Source organism: Anolis carolinensis, unplaced genomic scaffold (genome assembly GCF_035594765.1).
Source record: "Anolis carolinensis isolate JA03-04 unplaced genomic scaffold, rAnoCar3.1.pri scaffold_11, whole genome shotgun sequence".
Classification (NCBI taxonomy): Eukaryota; Metazoa; Chordata; class Lepidosauria; order Squamata; family Dactyloidae; genus Anolis; species Anolis carolinensis.
The window spans coordinates 24,110,580-24,132,652 of NW_026943822.1; the positions used below are offsets into that span (position 1 = coordinate 24,110,580).

The window sequence follows — 22,073 nt, forward strand, 5'->3', positions numbered from 1 at the left end:
CAGGCCCAAAGGGGCAAAACGAACCCTGGACCACCCTAATGGGGCCTTAAACAACTTCTAAACAGGCCCAAAGGGGCAAAACGAACCCTGGACCACCCTAATGGGGCCTTAAACAACTTCTAAACAGGCTCAAAGGGGCAAAACGAACCCTGGACCACCCTAAAGGGGCAAACAGGCCCCGGCCCACACTAATGGGGCTCAAGCAACTCCTAAACCTCAGAGCCCAACCCTCTGGGATCGACTGCGCATGCCTGGATTGGGGATGGATTGCGGCTGCCTGGCGCTTTGAGGATCAAAGGAAGAACAGGGAAGACAGAAAGAGGCATTGCGCATGCGCTGCCTCTGCCCTGGGTGGGCTCGCGCTGCCCGGGACTCCGCGGCTCCTTCTGCGCCTGCGCGGGCCAAGAGCAGCTGCTTTTTTTGAATGGCATTTTCAGCTGAGTGCCTGGAAGAGGGTCTTTGCAAGCGTCAAACCTCAATTTTTTACTCTTCTTATCCTACCGGTTAGTACTTGAAGTACCTTTCAGTTCTTGCATTTTGGCAAAATAAACAATTAAAATGAAACTTATATATACTATATACTATCTATCTATCTAGTTTCATTTTAATTATATATATTAAACACACACACACACACATATATATATATATTTAGTTAGTTTCATTTTAATTATAATTATATCTATCTATCTATCTATCTATCTATCTATCTATATCTATCATGTACTCCAGTAGAGAAGTTGCATGGGATTCAGGAGAAATGTCAGGAGAAAATGCTTATGGAACATGGGCAGACAGCCCGGAAAACTCACAGCAACCCATTAATACTATTGGCTGCAAAATTAACGAATGATCCAATCCCATTACATACCATGGCCTAATAAAATTGTATCTTACCTTATGATGATGATGTTTGTTTATACCCTGCTTTTTCTCTCCACAAAGAGACTCAAACCAGCTTACATTAAACACATTTCAGTACAATTTCACATCTACAAATATATAACATTAAAACGGAATTAAATATCGTACAAAATGGCAAAATCAAGGGGATTTTTCGACTATTTTAGAAGCCATGGATGTCGTAATCCATGGATACGAAGAGCTAATTGTGGTTGATTGACGGATTAATTCTCTTGCCTGGCAATATCAACGATAGCAGCCATATATTAATCTTTGATGCATATGACCATTAGTCGGAGCATTAATGAATTGAATTGAATTGAATATATTAATCTTTGTCACTTACCTTTTACAGCAAAGCGGAGGAGGCTGCTTGGAAATAAGTCTCTGCTTTCCTGGAGAGTTGCATAAATGAGTGACGCCGCTCCTTTTTGTCTTATTCTACATCCCTTCAATGGCAGGGAATGGATTTCCGGAAAGCAAAAGGGTCCGAATCAGCTCATCGCTGAGTAGAAGCAAGAGGAGAAACACTAATCATCATGGCCCGGGAGCAAAAGAGGAGACGTCTTCATCAACGCCTTCCTCTTCCTCTATTCGGTCCTTCTTTAACAACGTGCCTCCAGCCAAAATCCCCTGCCCTTTGTGCGAGACGCTCGTGTCGAGATACAGGATCAATCAGCATCTAGATGAATCTTGCCTCAAGAATCAGATCAATGATGTCGAAGAGTCCAATTCTCCTCCTAATGCAGGTACAATACCTTCGACCGAAGTTGAAGCAGGTGTTTCTAGTCCATACTTTGCTAAGGACACCTCGACGCCGGAAAAAAATCAAAGTAAATCAGTAGCCGGAGGAGAGACGAGTCCGTATTTTAAGAAACATGGCGGCCTAGCGTTGGACGATGGACAACCCAAGACTCAAGTGGTGAAAATTTTGGGAAGATTATCCAGCAAATTGTCCAGGAAACATGGAGTTCCATCTTCGGCTATCGATGTTTCCACAACCCCAGATACTTGTGACCTAGCACTGAATGATGAACAACCCAAGGTTCAAGTGGTGAAAACTATTTCTCTTGGACACTTGTCCACCAAATTGTCCAGGAAACGTGGCAGTCACATCTCTTGTGATGAGATTGTGGCAGACTACACTACTGAAGGAGGTTCCCAGAAAGAGAACCAGTTGCCATTGTCAAGATTTCAGGGTTCGAAAGAAGATGGTGGAGCCCTGGACGTTGTAGGAGATCCTTGTGGTGATTTTGGTGACCCTTCTCCATTGCCGTTGGCTGATCTGGCTCCAGATGTTTGTGATGAAGTTTTGGCACAGAAGACGGAAGGCTCTGCTTCTGGACAAGGTTCCAAGAGGACGAACTGGTTGTTATTGTCAAGATTTCAGGATTCGAAAGAAGGTTTAAGAAGTCAGCATGGAGCCTTGGATGATATAGGAAGTCTTTGTGGTGGTGATGCTGACTCCATGTCATCGCCGTTGATTTGTAGTGAGCTTGGACTTTCAACAGAGGTCAAGGAATCTCTAAATATTCCCAAGGACAACCCTGTTTTGGACCTTGAGGGTCTCCAAGAATGTTCCTGTGATGAAGGAAGTCCATCTGAATTGGCCACCAGAGATTTCTCTTCTGGTCAACAGGTTCTCTTCTTTGAAAAGAAATCCCATAATCAAATGCCAAATGTCTCTTCTATGGAGGATGACATGGAAATCCTTCCTATGGAAGGTCACATAAACTCTGAAAACGAAGCAAGAGATGGTAGTTGTTCAAAAGCTATAGAAAACCCAAGAGATGATGGTTGTTCAAGGCCTTTAGAAGATTCATCTCCTACTCAAAGCGTCCTCAAAAGTGGCCTCAATGGACCAGACCCAGATGCAGGAGGTCATCCATATTATCTCAGGATTTTTCTGATGGTCCTTCAAACCGTCCTGGAGAATGAAGACGACCGGAGGCTGTTTGATGAGCAAGATTTGGAAACTGTTGCTAAATTTTACCGGTTCACAGGTAGGAAGGCATTTCAATATAATACCAATTGTTTGAGACTCTTATTAGGAGAGGGACTTGCAAAACCACCTCTGGGGATTCCTTGCCAAAGAAAACCCTTCAAAATTCATAAGGTCACTTTAAGACGCAGAATTACTGCAATAAATATTGCCCTTTTGCTGGATAAGCTGAGCCTCACCAAGCTTCACGGCATTTCTGAATCGCTTGCAATAATTAACTTCTTAATTCAGTTCAAATTGCTGAGCCAAACGCTGGGTAATAAATTCAGGCTGGGAATATTTTTCCCTCATTGAACTCGGCCTTTTCCAGTCTTTAGGGAGTCCTGCAAGAAGCAAATTTCTCTCCCAGTTAAAATAATAATATATATAAAGCGCCTATAAATATAAATACATTGACTTTGGTCCCATCTCCAAGATGTCTCATTATGTATATATGTGCAAATACAGGTGAGAATAATGTCTCTCTCTTTTCCTCCTTGGTGTACAATTTGGCTGCAGCCGGTGGGCAAATGTTGTACGTCAGGCTTTTCCAGCGTAAGCTGAGCTGGATCAGAACAAATACCATGGAATATGCGGAGATCAGCCAAGATCTCTCTCTTGTCACCAAAGAGCTGGTTGAAGCTGGCTTCCTGCAGGGAGGTAAGTTGCCTAAAGCTGGAAAGGGAAGACTCAAAATAGACAGGTGGCCTGAATAATAGTAAAATACTAATTAGGCCTCTGGGGAGCAATGCCAGACTAGCAAAATAAGGATTCACAATGGAATTATCTTTTATTCAAAATGCTTGAGACCAGACAAATTTTGGGAAAATATTTTGCAATTTGACACCACTTGGACTGCCCTGGGTCAGTGCTATGAAAACCTGGAACTTGTAGTGTCATGAGGCACCAGTCCTCTTTGGAAAACAAGCCTAAAGACCTTGTAAAATTGCAGCTCCAAGTATTTGATTGGATTGAACCAGAGCAGTTTAAATTGTGCCAAACTGCATTCTTCTTACAGTGTAGATGCACCCAAAGAGTCACCCTGAAGGACCTAGAAATTTGCTAAGTCCCATATTTGAATTTGTATAATGAAGACATGAAGTTCTTGGTTGCCTTAGGTAGCAAAAGTGAGGAAAATATCAAAGTTTTTTGCATTGCAAATCACTACTATGTCCATCAACTCACCTATCATCCACCTATCAATTAATGTAACTATCATCCATCAATTCATCCATCTACCCATCTATCATCCAGCCAACCATCCATTCATCCACCCATCTATCAATTAATGTTTCTCTGTCTATCCATCCATCTATCTACCTATCTATCATCCATCCATGCATTCCTCTGTCCATCCATCCATCAATTAATCTATCTACCCATCTGTCATCCATCCATGTATTCATCTGTCCATCTATCCACTCATCTACCAATAAATGTATCTACCATCAATCCATCCATCATCCATTCATCTGTCCATCAATCCACCTATCAATATATCTATCATCCATCAATTCATCCATCTACCCACCTATCATCCAGCCAACCATCCATTCATCAATCCATCAATTAATGTTTCTGTCTGTCTGTCTATCCATCCGTCCATCTACTATCTATCATCCATCCATGCATTCATCTGTCCATCCATCTATCAATTAATGTATCTACCCATCTGTCATCCATCCATCCATCATCCATTCATCTGTCCATCAACCCACCTATCATCCACCTATTAATTAATGTATCTATAATCTATCTATCCATCCATTCATCTATCCACCCACCTATCATTTAGCTATCTATCCATCTATGGACCCATTTATCTAATCTATCTCTATTTTCAGACTCAGAATTACAAGACCTGTCTGAGGCTCTCGAATCCCTCTATGGCCCTGAGCGCAAATCCTTGGCCAAGGCCTTCCACCTGAGGAACCCGAATGCACCAAAGCAGCAGCTCCTGGAAGAGTTCCTCCGCCTGGCAAAGCAGCGCTCCTTCTTCAGCCCAAACCAAGCTGCCGTCGGAGGCGCCATCCTGAAACGGTGACCAATGTTCACAGCTGCCCTTTAATGAAATTAAATTAAATCAAAATTGCCTTAAGTAGACAGTGTAGATGGGCAAAGTTTTCCCGAGAAGCCAGATTAGGTTTGAGAACGGAGGGAGTGAAGAATAGACTTAAGCGGCTGAGAGGGGAAAGGAAGGGGCCTGAGGCTGTTAGGAATGGTGGGAGTTGAAGTCCAAAACACCCAGAGGTAGACAATGTAGATGCGCCCAGTTAGTAATGGAGTCAGACCACAATCCGTTCCGAATGCGAAAACAAATCCTTATTCAGCATCCTCACTGGCTTTTGAAATTTCATAATAGCGTGCCACATCTATCAAACTATGAGGACTAGTAACTTAGCTGTTGCTTTTAATGGGGGGAAATAAAGCTATGATTGCTCCAGTTTGGGAAAATGAACTTCCATGCCAAACAAAGCAGTTATAATATTCACTGTAAACCTGGAGGACAAAAAATATTGGTGTGAGCATAGTTGGAGTGGCATCTGTCAAGATATATAAAACTACGTTATGTGTCTGTATGTGTGTGTGTATATATATATACTAGCTGTGCCCGGCCACACGTTGCTGTGGCAAAGTCTACCCTTCTGACTGGCAGCCAGGGGGAGAAGGGCTCTTCCTTGTCCTCTGTAATTTGGACTTTATTTTTCTAGGGTTTTTTATTGCAAGACACAGATGGGATGACTATGTCTTTTGTGGCCAAATTTGGTGTGATTTGGTTCAGTGGTTTTGCTGTTTACTCCATGGGAAAAACGCACGTTACATTTATATATATATATAGATATATGTATGTATATAAGTGTGTGTATATATATATATATATATATATATATATATATATATATATATAGAGAGAGAGAGAGAGAGAGAGAGAGAGAGAGAGAGAGGTTGGCTGTTCCTTGATGGGCGCCTCTCTTTAGCTTGAGGGACTGCGCTGCTTTCCCCCTCCAGCCTTAACCCACTTTCCGAGCCAGACGCCTCTCCGGAGATGCTATTTCTGCTCCTTTTTTCTAATTTGCACTTGAACTACATGCTAATTTTAAGCAGAGAGTTTATCTCGCTTGACGGGGGCGCATCATTCTGGAGGAGAATCTCATCCCTTCAGCTGCATTGATGTTTCAGAGCGCGAGAAATTGGCAGAGCGGGATTACAGAAACGGATGAGGAGGGGAGATAAAACCTGTAGATATATTTGGGGGGAGGGTGAGATTCATTCAGGAGGGGAGGGGATTTTTATTTCGTTTTATTTCTCCATTAAAATATTTCTGTACCCTTTTATCATGGGATCTCGAGATAAACAATCATAAAACAAGCAAGCAAAACTAATGCTTATCATATATATTATTGGGTTGTTGTATGTTTTCCGGGCTGTATGGCCGTGTTCCAGAAGTATTCTCTTCTGACGTTTCACCCACATCTATGGCAGGCATACCTCACAACCTCTGATGTAAAAATGTATATATGTTTCTTTATATGTACAGTAGAGTCTCACTTATCCAACATAAACGGGCCGGCAGAACGTTGGATAAGCGAATATGTTGGATAATAAGGAGAGATTAAGTAGAAGCCTATTAAACAAAAAAATGGGTTATGATTTTACAAATTAAGCACCAAAACATCATGTTATAGAACAAATTTGATAGAAAAAGTAGTTCAATACGCAGTAATGCTATGTAGTAATTACTGTATTTACGAATTTAGCACCAAAATATCACAATATATTGAAAACATTGACTACAAAAATGCGTTGGATAATCCAGAACGTTGGATAAGCAAATGTTGGATAAGTGAGACTCTACTGTATATGTATCCCCTGCTTTTTGAAGATTTGTTTGTGATGTTTCAACACAACTAAATTATAGCCACGTTCCACACTTTCGAGCGCTGGTATGCTCTTCTGACGGCTGTTGGACTGGTTTTATTCTCAGCACCATCTAGTGTTTGGGTTCCACTTTTCGACCGATTCCATTTTCTGACAGTGGTCTAGTCCCCAAACAGGATCCTAAAATAAAGCTATGATAGCTCCAATTTGGGAAAGTGACATTCCATGCCAAACAATATATACGTATATAGAAAAGGGGTCTGGATTTGGGACCAACAATAGACCCCAATCCAACCTCGTCCTCGTAATAGCAGGTTGTAGGTGGAAACAATGGTCTTCTTGAGGTCCTCCAACGATCCAGGACAATATTGTTTTCTCAAAATCGTTTGTATGAATAGTTGTCCTTAGCTAGCCGCTGATTCATTACAAGATGCTTGAGGAAGGAAGAACATGGGATGATGCCTAGCTGAGATTTATATTGTTGTGTGTGGACCAAATGAGCACATGAAGTCCACATGATGTACAGGGAGACCAGATAGTACTCCAGTGCCAATTGTGTGGTCAATATGTCAATGTCTTTGTCAAATGAATGGGTTTCGATCTTGCGTTGGCTCGTTGTGGGTAGGATTGAATGCTTGAGAAAGGGACAGAGCATGAAAGGTCTAGAAAAGAATGACCTGCCATCTTGTTGTGACACAAACACACAACATCCACTGGATGGACAAGGTCAGATTTTACACCAAAGTCCATTGTGTGCTCAATAGGGAGAAGTCTTTGTGAGTGGATGAGTGTTTGGATTTCATGTTGACCTCTCTGCTTCGCTATGTTTGCATCCATGCGTTTCAGGGCGAAAGAGCTGGCTGGGAAGTGCGTCCGGGTTTGCAAGGGGCCCCGGGGGGTCTTTTCCCGGGTGCTGCTTCTCTTCTCCTTATCGGACGCAACGGAGGACGAAGAGGCAGGGAGTGGAGGCCAAGGACAACTCTCCACTATCCTCCTGGTGAACATGCGCCGGATTGTGTTCCCCTCTTACACCGTCTGTAGGAAAACACAGATCTTCCAGGACCGAGATGATTTTATCAGGTAGGAGAAATGGGCCGAGTCTCCATGTTATCTTTTGCCTGGGGTGAATCTACACCAGGTATGGGTGAACTTGGGCCCCCCTCCAGTGTTCTGGACTTCAACTCCCACCACTCCTAACAGCCTCAGGCCCCTTCCTTTTTCCCCTCAGCCTTCTCAGTTCCCTTGTGAAATGGGAGTTTTCCCAAGAAGCCAGATTAGGTTTGAGAACGGAGGGAGTGAAGAATAGACTTAAGCGGCTGAGGGGCAAAAGGAAGGGGCCTGAGGCTGTTAGGAATGGTGAGAGTTGAAGTCCAAAACACCTGGAGGGCCCAAGTTTGCCCATGTCTGACCTACATTACAGTTAAAGTGGGATCAAACTGCATTAATTTTTAAAAAAAACTCAAATTAGATACTCCTCTGCTGTCTATCTGTCCAATGACGTCTCTACGGCTCTGGCGTTAAGAAACTGGAAAGAAGGGTTCAACCTCTACACGGGGGCAAAAGTAGTCTGGAAGGAGTTGGAAAATCACCCTTCGCTAAGGTACGGATGGAGTTGGCAAGTTGTCTTATTCATAGGAAATCATTCCTCTTCCACATTGGCTGTTTTTTACTCTCTGGTCTATCGGTTTTGTGCATTTCTCCCATAGGCATCATGCTACTCTTCCTGAATACTTGAGGCGTTTCACGGTCGGATGGGTCTACACGCGGATCCTTTCGCACGGCGTCGAGATCTTGCAGAGGCTCCGCATGTACGAGGTGATCAGACAGAGAAGCGGATCCCAGGCAGCCTCTGGAATCCTGGGATTTGTAGTATTTTCTGCCAGAGAGCACCGGTCCCTCCCAAATTGCCAATCCCAGGATTCCATATTATGTTGCTGTGGTTATTACAGTGTTATAACTGTGTAGTGTGAGTTGATTCCTGGTATCTCTATAGCAAATGCCACAAAGCTGGCCACAAAGCAGGAAGTGCTGAGCTGGGTTCGAATCAGTGCTGCAGTCAACCAAAAGGCTTGAACAATAAAGCCTTCTGAATGTCCAAATTTCATTTTTGCGGATTTGATGAGTCTCAGACTTGATTAAGGAATGTTGGGGTCTTCTAGCATGATTTTGTGATCAACTTCTGCAATGGAAGACCTAGAGATTTTTAGAGAGTATGACCTAGAGATTCCAAGGAAAGTTCTTTCTTGGGTTAGAAATAATAGCCTTTTAAATGTTTCAGTTTTCCTACTTTTTTGGGATCCTGTGCCTCTAACCCTAATAGATATAGAGGGCTGATGGTGACTACATTAAAAAGTTCTAGGGATCCCAAATTCCCCAAGGTTCTGCTCCAAGGGGGACCGGTCCTCTCCCTTCCTCCTCCTTTGCCTTTCAATAATAGTTATTATTATTATTATTATTATTATTATTATTATTATTATTATTATTATTATTATACTTTATTTTTATACCCTGCCTCCATCTCCCCGAAGGGACTTGGGGCAGCATACATGATGCCAAGCCAGGATAAAACAGCAAACAACATACAATAACATCAGAAAATACAGACAAAAAGTAAATTAACACTCTAAACATGTATTCTTACTGATTATTGTTAATGGTTTTAAATGTGTTGTTAATTTTTACTGATTTGTTTGGCATTGGATCTTGCTGGGTATTGTAAGCCGCCTTGAGTCCCCTCGGGTGAGAAAGGCGGGGTAAAAATGTTGTAAATAAATAAAATAAATAATAAATAAACAATGAAAAATACATATATGTATAAAAGACAGTCATGGTAAAAACATGGATTTGGCACCCAAGTAGATAAAATAAAATGAACTGGGTAAAGTGCAGTAAGTGAATATTGTAAACGAAGTAGATGTTTAAGTGCTTTCAACTTGGTTTCCATCCAGTCCCCAGAGAAATTCCTTCTTTTCTCTCGGCCTAAGCCCCCATTTTTCTGGGCTGCTAAAAGACGCAACCCCTGTCTTTCATGTTGGAGGGAGGCTAGTAAAGGATAATCTAAAGGCTAGTTAGTACTTACTGCGCCCTAACGGTCATCTTTGTTTCATGTTCAGGAGGCTGTGGCTCAGCTGCAGGAGCTTTTGGCTCAACAGGTTTACTGCATGGACAGCCGAGGACGGTGGTGGGATCGACTGGCTCTAAATTTGCACCAGCATCTGAAAGACCCAGAGAAGGTAAGACACTCTTCTTGTGGCCACATTGTTCTTCTTAGCAATCCTTTCTTAGCTTTCTTTTCCCTTCCTTCCTTTTCCTTTACCAGACCATCGAATGCATCCGGAACGGTCTCCAGGACCCTTTTGTCCGCACTGGCCACCGCCTTTCCCTTTCCCAGCGAGGCCAGAAGATGCGAGAGTCTCCGTCATGTAAGGCATTCAGGTCCATCTTGCAAGACCTGCCTCTCCTTCAAGTGGAAGACGTTGCCCACGTGAGTAGCCCCTTCCTGGGCCAAAGTATCCTAAGAGAAGGTAACCATGGAAGTTGTAGTGTCATAAGATATTCAGCCTCTTGATACCTCACCAAATGGGTTTCCAACTGTCCATAGCATTGAGCTATGAGTTAAAAGTGGTATGCTTCTAGCATAGACCTCAGTCTTTCTAGACGGGAAGCCTTAGGCTCAGGGACCATCTCTCAACCAGAAAGGAGATTCCACCTGAACATTAGGAAGAACTTCCTAACTGGGAGAGCTGTTCAGCAGTGGAACTCTCTGCCCGGACTGTGGTGGAGGCTTTTAAGCAGAGGCTGGATGGCCATCTGTCGGGGGTGCTTTGAATGCGATTTCCTGCTTCTTGGCAGAATGGGGTTGGACGGGATGGTCCATGAGGTCTCTTCCAACTCTACTATTTGGTGATCCTTTCGTTAGTTCTGTTTATTGCAATAGTCCTCTTTGCATATGCACCCCCAAAAGAAAATGAAACCAATGCCATCCCTTGCTAAAAGTGATGAAGAAATATATATGTGTGTATGTATGTATGTGTATATATATATATATATACACACACACACACACTATAATTTACAATAATATATAATAATTATAACATATTGTATATACATATATTAATAATATTATATTGTAATACGATATAATACTAATAATACAATATAATATTAATTATATATTATATTTTACATTTAATATTACTAATATTACAATATATTGATACAGTACAATATAGTAATTTTATTACCAGTATTGTACTATGCTAATATAATATTGTATGTACATTTAATTTGTAAGCCACTCTGAGTCCCCTTTGGGGTGAGAAGGGCGGGATATAAATGTAGCTAATAATAAATAAATAATAATAAATAAATAAATGAGAGCAATGAAAAGGAAACAAGAGCAATCCATTACACAAAATGTGCTGCATACTTATATTTGTATATCTGTTGTGCTTTTAAGCTGGAACGCTTTGCAAAAGAGCCCTTGAGTTGCCGCTTTCAGGAGCAGACTTGGCCCCCGGTGCCGGTCTCGTGGTGCCATCTGGACCGCATGGTGCCCTTTTGTGCCAAGCTGAGTGTTAAAGGCTTGAGCGGCCTTTCCCCCTCGTCCTCGCCGCTTGCTAGAGAGAGAGCCCTGGGCCGGCTTCCTCCCTCGCCATGCGCTCAGGATGCACCGAGTGTGAGAACTGATTTCCCACTCCGTTTGTCACTTCCCAAATTGAGTCAAATGGCTGACAAGAAGATGGCACTTTGAAGCCTTGATGCTTTTATTTTTAGCTTGCCGTTTAGCTGGTGCGAAGAAAGTTCAAGCCGATGCCTCTCTCTGCATTATAATTGGGATTTTTTTTTCTAAAGGAGGCTCTGCAGTGCTGTGTCCTTTCTGCTTAGGGCCCTCGCCCTATTCTCAAGCTTATTCCTCCTGCCTTGGAAACCCAATGGTGTCCTCAGGCAGGTCCCAGTCTCAGTCTCAGAAGACAAAGGAAAATCATCTGAACATATCTCGACAAGAAAGATCTTGAAGGCACACAATGACAACAAATATTCCTTACAGAAAGGGTTGGCTGATTCTATCCCAATTCACACTGTCCCTGTTGAGTTCAAGATCATAAAGCAAAATTGTGTATGTTGTGTCTTAATGCATGGAGTATGCATTTTGTTGCATAGTTAGTTGTATAGTTAGATAGCATTGCCGTTCACCACAAAGATTGTGAAGAACTATCAACACATAACTATTTATGGGGCAGTTTACGATACACAACCTAGATGTAAATTTCAGTGTACATGTTCAATACTTACCTAGTTTGCATGTGTAGGCTTGTATTATTATTATTATTATTATTATTATTAATAATATGTCACTTTTATCTCTACTAACATAGACTCAAAGTGGCTAATAATTCTAAAAGCTTTGTATACTAGGATGCGCAAAATACAACCCTCTAATGTTTTCGGGAAAAATCCCTCTAATTTCCAATCATTATCCAACCTACAGTACGCCATGGGTTGTACAGTATCTGAAATAAGTATCATGAGATACCTTCTCCCCATACTTGTCCACCTTGACTCAGTGTTATGACTCTATCTTACTCAGCCAGGTCTTTCTCATTTGCCCAAGTTCTCCCTATGTATCAGGAGATACCTTCTCCCCATGCTTGGCTGACCTGCCTAAAAAGAGCCATTGTTGATGTGGTTGTGGCTATGGCCATGTCTTGCTCATCCAACTCTCATCTGCCCAGGTGACCATCAAAGGCAAGCTCTGCCCGCAAACTGGGATAGGAAGGTCTGTGTTCCTCATGGAAGACTTCCAGATGGAAGACCGAGGAGAAGACCTGGAGCCGTCAACCGTCATGTGCTCAGTGGAAGAGCTCGCCTTGGCCCACTACAAGCAGGAAGGCTTTGACCAAGGTGACTGAAATCCATGCCATTAATCGCAAGCTGGCAACCGACTCTGGTCTGTTTTAAGTATTGACTTCATATTTATATTTGGTTATACCAATTCTGGAGAAATCATATGGGTTTTGAGATGACAGTACTGAATGCACGTTTGAGTTGGTACATTGTAGGTTTGTTTCTCGCTGATCTATTCAATACTCTTGAGACCTTTTTGGTGCTTGTGATGTTCTTCAGGGATTCATGGCGAAGGATCGACATTTACCACCCTCTTTGGACTGCTGATGTGGGATATTATTTTCATGGATGGCATCCCAGATGTATTTCGGAATCCTTTCCAGGTATGCTTCTTGCCAAGAAAAATGTTATACAGTAGAGTCTCACTTATCCAACATAAACGGGCCGGCAGAACGTTGGATAAGTGAATATGTTGGATAATAAGGAGGCATTAAGGAAAAGCCTATTAAACGTCAAATTAATTTATGATTTTACAAATTAAGCACCAAAACATCATGTTATACAACAAATTTTACAGAAAAAGTAGTTCAATACGCAGTAATACTATGTAGTAATTACTGTATTTATGAATTTAGCACCAAAATATCAAGATATATTGAAAACATTGACTACAAAAATGCGTTGGATAATCCAGAACGTTGGATAAGCGAGTGTTGGATAAGTGAGACTCTACTGTAGTTTGGCTTAGGGTCGCTGTAAATTGGAAATAAGAAGGCACACAACGCCACCAAATATATTCCCTTGCAGGCCTAAAAAAGACCCTTTGTCCCCCTCAACTGTAGCTTATGCTGCTAAGGATTAACTCTTTACTTACACAATCTTGAACTTGGTTGCATCATGCACAGCTTTGGTTTCTTTGTTATCCAGATGCCACCAGAACATTGGAGAAAACATTATGTGGCTTAGAAATGGGCGTGTGATATTTTGGACTACGACTCCATTACTGGCTGGGGGATTCTGGGAGATGTGGGTTCGAATGGTTCACTTTCCTTTCCTCATTTAATGTCCTCAGGCTTTCCCCTTGGATTTGTACACAGACAGCTTTTATGAGAACCGCCGGGAAGCCCTTGAGTCCAGGCTGGAGTTGCTGCGTGAGGCTTCGGCCGAGACCCTGCGGAGTTGGATTGAGGACGTGTGGAGCGCCCAGGAAGGCAAAGCCTCTGCCCTCCTCGGCTGGGAGCGCTTCTCTTCCCTCCATCAGGCCCAGGTCAGGAGCAGAGAGAGAGGGGCACTTCAAAGGACAACAGGTTCCATATCCCCCCACTGTGGGCTTCCAGAGGGGTTGGAGTGTGGGGCTCTATGCCAGGATCCCATAGCATTGAGCCACGGCATGAACTGCATCCATTCTAGTGTTCCAAAATAATACGTCCCATAATTTATTCCAACCCCGCCCCGATGTTTTGCTATCTTTCCTCCTTGATCTTTACTTCTCCAACAGACATAGGATGACGAGGTGAGAAAGAAATGGGTCTTGATTTTTGCAGAGCTTGGCCTGCTGCTTCGGGGGTCCTTTCCTGAGCGGAGTTTTCCGTCGGCTTTCCAAAGATCTTCGCCATTCCAGGGGCGGCCTCCCCGATCTTGTGGTCTGGAGAACCGAAGATGGGCAATACAAGGTACATTCTGGCTGTTCAGCAGAGGTTGCCATTTAGAGCTCAGCAATAATAATAAATAATAAAACTTCATTTATACCCCGCCACCATCTCCCTGCGGGGACTTGGGGCAGCTTACATGGGGCAACGGCCCAAACAACGTAAGGACAAAATATAAACAACATAGTACAAATCACAATATAAAAAAGATAAAACAGTAATATATAATATATCAATTAAAACAACAATACAGGATAAAAGATTACATTTAAAACACATAAATGGTAAGACCGTGATAAATACAGGATAGATTATTAAAAACCCTCTGGGGCTGATTAATTTATGACTGTATCTCCATGTGTCCAATGGAACACATGAAAAGGTCAGGCCTTGCTAGAATATTGCATCCAGTTCTGGACATCACTGTTTAAGAAAGACACTGACTCCAAAGGAGGGTGACCAAGATGATGAAAAGGTTTGGAAACCACCAAGCCCTATAAGGAACAACTTAGGACGCTGGCTACATTGACCATGGAGAAGATTGAGAAGGTGGTATGAAAAATGTCAGAAGGGATGTCACGTAGGCGTTAAAGGGAACCCACTCCTAGAGCCGTGAAAGGTTGCATATCCAACCTCTTTTTAGACCTCAATCACCTTCTGAAGTCTATCCTACGCAGAATGACAGACGATGGGAGACTTCTGTATCCACACCAAGGTCTGGGTTGTTGTGACCCTCCAGATGTTTGCACATGATCATGGTTTGGACTTGCAATCATTTTAATGTTAAGGTTCTCTTGTATATCCTTGGACAAAACATTCCCTTACTCTCTTGCTCTGTTTGATCCGCATTTCAGGTGGTGGAGGTCAAGGGCCCCAACGACCGTCTCTCCCACAAGCAGATGCTGTGGTTGGCTGAGTTGCAGGAGTTGGGCGCCGCGGTGGAGGTCTGCCATGTGGTTGCGGAGGGAGCCAAGAGTCTGCACCTGAACTGAGAGGCATCCGTTGTGCTTGGCCTCGAGACCAGGACAAAGCCATTAAAATGTTTGGACTCTCCTCCAAGGTGTCTTAGTGGTCCTTTCTCCTGATGAACATGTTCAAATGAGACTTCATGAACCTAAACCAGGCATGGTCTGAGGAATTTTCTAGATGAATCTTCCATTCTGGTTGAGCTTCCTGCTTAAAAGTGGGATATGATGCTAACTCTGAGTCCAACTGAGTCTTCTCTAGAGGTTTCTAAGCAGAGGCTGGTTGGCCATCTGTTGGGAAGGCTTTGTGTCTTTCTTCCTGGCTGAATGGGATTGGATTGGATGTCCCTTGAGGGTCTCCTCCAACTCTAGGGCTTTGATTGTGGTCATGAACAGGTAGAATCCATACATTGGACATTTTCCCACCAACATACTACAGTTGAGCATCCCTGCTCTGAAAGTGCCACATAAGTGGCTGAGAGCGTGACACCTTTGCTTTCTGCTGGCTCCATGTACACAGACCTTTGTTTCATGCCTCCTCCCAAATTATTACAAATATTGTGTTCTTGTTTTGTATTTAGACTTGGGTCCCATCTCCAAGAAATGCTGTGATATAGATGCACATACTCCCAAATCCAAAACACTTTGGGTCTCAAGCAGTTCAGACCAGGCATGAGCAACCTATACTGTAAAATATCTGAACACTTCCATGGGTTTTCACACTGTCTGCTTTCCTTTCCCAAACCATAGTAATGACATCCTTACCCTTCAGTCAGAGAAAATTGAAGCCTCCTGGGTAGAGATATCAGTCTTTTAGGGCCTTTGTCCTCCATCGTATGAAGTACTGTAGTATTAAGGCCACTTATTGTATTTTAAATGTAGTAACTATTTTGTAAACAGCCCATTCTGTGCCTAGAAGGCCTTACAGTAGCGGTGGGTAGAAAACATTATATTGGTGTGTTGCATGTTATGAAGGTGACAGAGAATGTTTCACAGAGCCATATAGAAAGGGGTTGGTTTTTAATTTATTAAATCTGTTTTACTTCACATTCACAACCGTGGCAGGGCTGCGCTCGTCCCTGCCCGCTCGACATTGCTTGAGTAAGGCATGGCTAGGCATCAAGGCTGAAGATTTCCTTCCAAACTCTTTTTATTTTTCCCACCAAAGTCAGAAAAGCAGAGCTCCCAGTGATAGCCAAACTTTGCCTTCGGGAAGCCCAGCTTGGCTTTCACGGGATGCCTTTTCTTTGGAGATTTAACAGCCAAAAATAAAGGGACGGGGAGGAGAACTCTATTAACAACCAATACTGAAACAGGCTGCCTATTGAACCGTACTCTTCCAGTGGCTCCTCTTTGGTTCATGACCTACGCAAAAGAATGAAGTATAATTGCACTTCTATGTGAAATCACGTAACAGTCGGCTTCCGCTTGGACCACAACGAGGAGCAAAAGATCCCCTTTGGTGTGGTATTATATGAACTAGGGCTCCCTTAAGGGCTGATTTGAGGAGGTGGGGAAGATACAAAAATAAGCTATGCTTTTCCTATATTTGTATATATATCTATATATAAATCAAATGTAAAGTACCTGGTTCCGAAAGAGCCCTTTAGAAGGAGAAAACTGTATATAAAGAGGAGAAGGTGGTGGGAGGTGACCATCCAGGCCTTTCAGGAAGACAGTAAGGCAGTTTTTATTGTCCTTTGAGCTATTAATTCAGATAGATATCGCTTTATTTGCCATGGTTCAGTGTTAAGGAATTTATAATTTCGCAAGGCCTTTTGCCTTCTCTGTGAAAGAGTGCTGGCCAAAATAAAGCTCCCATGATCCCGTGGCAGTTAAAGCGGTGCCAATCTGCATTCTTTCTGCAATGTGCCAAATCCATGGGATCAGATGCAGAGAGGATGCAAATCAATGCCCACTTTGCCAATTCTTTCTATTACCTACCTTTCACAATCCTTAAAGGGGCCATTCCACCACCGGCGGCTCTATTACAGACGCCCGCATTTTTTGCTGCTCAGCATTCTTACTTCACTATTAAACTGGGGGGGAAAAAGCTTTCTTTCCTACCTAGTCTTCTTTTGCTTTCATTCTCTCACTGCAGCTATAAAAATCCTCTCTACTCCATTTGGTTTAAGGGCAGTTGATAGGCAGCTATTTTGAAAAGGCAAACGTCTGAAACACCAAAAAGGATAAGAAAAGGTTGTCAGCTACAAAAGACATAGTTAACAAAATTGCAAAAGGGGGGGGGGGGCTTTGTTCAGGTTCTATCAGGCATGGGCAAGCTTGGGCCGTCGAGGTGTTTTGGACTGCAATTCCCACCATTCCTAACAGCCTCAGGCCATGAGATGCCAGACGCACCTGGGCTTCAAGGACTTCTCACGGATTCTCTCAGAACGCCTAATTAGTCTATTCTTCACTCCCTCCGTTCTCAAACCTAATCTGGCTTCTCGGGAAAACTCCCCAGTTTCACAAGAGAACTGAGGCGGCTGAGGGGGAAAGGAAAGGGCCTGAGGCTCTTAGGAATGGTGGGAGTTGCAGTCCAAAACACCTGGAGGGCCCAAGTTTGCCCATGCCTGGGTTATATTATGCAACACATCTCAACAGTTCCAACATCTTACCAAGTAACTTTTCCTATTTTGCAAAATATATTCATCTCACTTTAGCAAAAATTATTACATCTCAAACACGGTTAAGACTTTTAGGTGTCAGGAGCAGACCCACCTCAGTAAAGTTCATACAGCGGTTTATAAAAAAGGATGAAAAGTCAGGACACATACAAAACGTGAACCGTGCTCCCTTGGTTATAAGGAGAGAAAGGTGTCGTGATTTTCCAGTGTAACCAGTCCACCTCCGTTGGCCCTTTATGGGCTAAGGGTTCAGTAGGCAAGAATGGAAACATCGGGAGGTGAAAGAAAAGGTTTCCCACCAGGTACAGCTCAGTTAGCCCTATTCTGACACCAAGGTTTCCTTTGATGCTCGAAAGATCGTGCCTTTTGTTAATGTCCGTAAATGATTATATGATTGCGAACCTGGCAACTGGGTAGAATATGAGCTTCTCAAATAATTATATTCCAAGTTTAAAAAATAAAAAAGACTTTCAAGGCAACGAAAGGCACTTCTAAGGCTACCGCCGGCATGCCTGGTTTGGGGTTTGTGCAAATTGTAATGACCTTAGCAGCCAAATTCTGCCTTCAGAACCACAGTGAAAGCAATCCAGATTCCCCTTTAGCCCAGGTTATGAGTGAAGCCAAAGCAAAAGGGGGATTTTCCTCATGAGAAGGAAGCAGAAATTGTGGCGACAGGGTTTTATGAGTATCAGCCATCAGTGGCACATCCCGTACTTCCATAAAGATACCTTAAACCAGGAAAATGGAGCCTACAGAGGCCATAGGTCAGTGGGTCCCCAGATGTTTTGGCCTTCTCAGAAATTCTAACAGCTGGGAAACTCACTGGGCTATCTGGGAGTTGTAGGCCAAAACACCTGGGGACCCACAGGTTGAAAACCACTAGCAAAGACCTTTTGAAAAAGCCAAATAAACAAATTTCCCCCTTAGATGCTCCCTGGAGTTGAGGGTAAGCATTCCTCCGCCTGCCCTGAAACTATTTTGGACTCTAGATAACTTCCAAATCCCTTCCTGAAGATCTATTTTGGATCTAAAATGACAAAATGTGCAGAAACTGGCTTTGATAAACAACAGCAAACAATGAGGGGGACTCAATGCAATGTCATAAGCCAACACTATTTCTCTGGGTTGTTGTGTATTTTCCGAGCTGTATGGTCATGTTCCAGAAGTATTCTCTCCTGACCTTTCGCCTACATCTATGGCAGGCATATATCTCACAACCTCTGAGGATGCCTGCCATAGATGTGGGCGAAACATAAGGAGGGAATACTTCTGGAACATGGCCATACAGCCTGGAAAACACACAACAACCTTGTGATTCTGGCCATGAAAGCCTCCGGCAACACTATTTCTCTGCTTTATAAACTAAAAAGGAAGCCTTGGATGCATGAAAGAGGATGGGAAAAAAAAGCAGACTTGCAGGGTGAAACCAGATCATGCCCATATTGGCGCATTCAAAAGTAAATGCTTTTAAATCTAATACATTTCAAGGGAGAAGGATATTTTAGAAGTACTGTGGAAATCAATGGGTGTTTAAAGTGCCTCGCCTCGGCCGGCTCATGCCATAAATCTGCAATTTGTCGACCAATATAAGGGCAATCAAACCTGACCCTGCAAATCTGCTTCTCTTTTTCTCCCCCTCCGCTCTCTGTCTTCATCTATTCATCAGTGCAAGCTGACGGTGAGAGACTTGCTTCCGTCAGCAAAGTGGGAAGAGGAGATTCATCACAGAGCAAAGGAACTGAAATGATCCACCACAATAAAGCCTTTGCTGGGATGGGGGAAAAAAAAACAACCTTGAAAAATGATATATACGAGGGTTATCCAGAGAGTAGATTACGTTTTGGAATTAAAAATGAACAAAGTATAGGAGAAAACATTTGCCATTTGCAGTTGAAAGCCACACCCAAATACCACTTTTCAACATAGTTGCCATTCAAATCTAGGCATTTATCATAGCGATGAATGAGCTTGGCAACTCCTTCCCCACAAAACGCTGCCACTTGCGTCCTCAACGCGGCGTTTTGGCGACAATGCGCAGCTGCGGAAAGGGGTGACCAACTGGTTGAGGACGCAAGTGGCAGAGTTTTGTGGGGAAGGAGTTGCCAAGCTCATTCATCGCTATGAGAAGTGCCTAGATTTGAATGGCGACTATGTTGAGAAGCGGTATTTGGGTGTGGCTTTCAACTGCATATGGTAAATATTTTCTCCTATACTTTTTGAGGACGCAAGTGGTAGAGTTTTGTGGGGAAGGAGTTGCCAAGCTCATTCATCGCTATGATCAGTGCCTAGATTTGAATGGCGACTATGTTGAGAAGCGGTATTTGGGTCTGGCTTTCAACTGCATATGGTAAATATTTTCTCCTATACTTTTTGAGGATGTAAGCGGCAGAGTTTTGTGGGGAAGGAGTTGCCAAGCTCATTCATCGCTACGATCAGTGCCTAGATTTGAATGACGACTATGTTGAGAAGCGGTATTTGGGTGTGGCTTTCAACTAAAAATGGTAAATATTTTCTCCTATACTTTGTTCATTTTTAATTCCAAAACGTAATCTACTTTCTGGATAACCCTCGTATATATATGAGTGCAGGAAGAATGGCTTTACAACAGTGGTTCCCAACCTTTGAGCCTCCAGGTGTTTTGGACTTCAACTCCCAGAAATCCCAGCTTGTTAGGAAGCGTGGGAGATGAAGTCCAAAACACCTGGAGGCCCAAAGGTTGGGAACCGCTGCTTAAAAAGAAAGACTAGATTTGAGATCAGGGGAAAAAAAGGTTGTGCGGTTTTGAAAGCATGAGACTTTTTAAAATACTTTGTGCAAAAACAAAGGAGAATATTATCGCGCTATGCTGTTTAAAAAAGTGCTGCTATTCCACACTTTAAATCCTATGGCTGCCTCCTGGAAGGGGAGGTTCTGGGATTTGTAGTTTTGAAAGCCCGGGATCTCTCTGGTTGAGAATCAGAAAGGCCTTCCCCTATACAGCAAATCCCATGAAAGTGAAATAACAGCATAGCGTGATACACTCCAAAGGTAACCTTAGTATAGGCATGGGCAAACTTCAGCCCTCGAGGTGTTTTGGACTACAACTCCCAGCATTCCTAACAGCCTCGGGCCCTTTCCTTTTCCCCCTCCGCCGCTTAAGCGGCGGAGGGGGAAAAGGAAGGGGCCTGAGGCTGTTAGGAATGCTGGGAGTTGCAGTCCAAAACACCTGGAAGGAAGGCCAAAGCTTTCTCAGACCTGCCTTAGTATATATAAAGTTATTACAGCTTCCGGTGCTGTGGTTCCGCAGTGTGGCGTCAAGGTGCTAGTCCTCATCCCTCATCCTGAAGGTATCAATCCTCGTTGGCCAGCGTCTCTGTGGACAACCAGATTTTGGCCCCGCTCAGGAATTTGCTCAGCGGCGTCCCCAAAATACTCCGCCGGCAGAGGTTCCCGACGGGCGAGAAGGGGAAGGAGGACGAGAGGAACTCGGGGCTGGCGGACGAGTCGTTGCGCTCGGCCGCCCGGAAATACATCCGGCTCTGGTCCAGCTCGGCCAGCGACGGCGGGACCCCGTGGTGCCGCCGCAGGCTCCGGTTCAAGGCCTCCACCTCGTCCGCCAGCAAGGAGATTTTGTGGAAGGCCGTGATGAAGCCGCCGCTGCTGATCTGGGCCTCCGGGACCCATCGGAAGTAGCAGAGCTTCCAGAGTTTGATCTGCGTCCCGGAGAGGCGCGGAAGGAGGACGCCGTGCAGGTCGGGAGGCTTGGAGAACCACTCCCGGAAATACTGCTCCGTGCCGTTGGCGTTGTCGTTGTCTGCGTGGTGGAGGAGGAAGTCCGGCTTCAGCTTGAGGATGAGGGAGTTTCTCCGCGGGAGGAAGTCTTGCTCGCCGATGATCCCGTTTTTGAGGGACGGCGGGAGGCCTCGGAGCGTCGAACTGTAGTTCTTCTGGGAATGAAAGTTATCAAACAACATTCAGTTTTCCATCAGATTCAGGGATCTAATTCATTATTATTATTATTATTATTATTATTATTATTATTTGAAACACAACAAGATGAGTCCACAGCAGGCTCTCTGCTGGCTGTTGTATTGGATCACATTATTATTATTATTATTATTATTATTATTATTATTATTATTTGAAACACAACAAGATGAGTCCACAGCAGGCTCTCTGCTGGCTGTTGTATTGGATCACATTATTATTATTATTATTATTATTATTATTATTATTATTA

General features: G+C 43.4%; 2 protein-coding genes across 2 annotated transcripts in view; one reads left to right on the plus strand and one right to left on the minus strand.

Moving 5' to 3' along the window:
• The first annotated feature begins 343 nt into the window (after window positions 1-343).
• Window positions 344-15,315, plus strand: fan1 (FANCD2 and FANCI associated nuclease 1). The gene is made up of 14 exons (XM_003226927.4): window positions 344-503; window positions 1,259-2,906; window positions 3,404-3,544; window positions 4,729-4,924; window positions 7,610-7,843; window positions 8,232-8,363; window positions 8,470-8,578; window positions 9,877-9,996; window positions 10,083-10,247; window positions 12,502-12,670; window positions 12,893-12,996; window positions 13,686-13,880; window positions 14,158-14,286; window positions 15,117-15,315. The coding sequence occupies exons 2-14, from the start codon at window positions 1,358-1,360 to the stop codon at window positions 15,252-15,254; spliced, it is 3,381 nt and encodes a 1,126-aa protein (XP_003226975.2). The 5' UTR covers window positions 344-503; window positions 1,259-1,357; the 3' UTR covers window positions 15,255-15,315.
• Window positions 15,316-16,232: 917 nt separating this feature from the next.
• mtmr10 (myotubularin related protein 10) overlaps window positions 16,233-22,073 on the minus strand; it is a 30,271-nt gene continuing 24,430 nt past the window's right edge. The window contains exon 16 of the mRNA XM_003226928.4: window positions 16,233-21,780. Coding sequence (XP_003226976.1) covers window positions 21,184-21,780 — 597 coding nt within the window. The 3' untranslated portion in view covers window positions 16,233-21,183. The remainder of the gene's footprint in view (window positions 21,781-22,073) is intronic.

Bases quoted from the DNA above. Each gene is read 5' to 3' on its own strand.
- fan1 (XM_003226927.4), top strand. From the start codon at position 1,358: ATGGCAGGGAATGGATTTCCGGAAAGCAAAAGGGTCCGAATCAGCTCA. The intron at 9,997-10,082 runs GTAAGACACTCT...TTCCTTTACCAG, and splicing joins ATCTGAAAGACCCAGAGAAG to ACCATCGAATGCATCCGGAA. The intron at 14,287-15,116 runs GTACATTCTGGC...TCCGCATTTCAG, and splicing joins CCGAAGATGGGCAATACAAG to GTGGTGGAGGTCAAGGGCCC.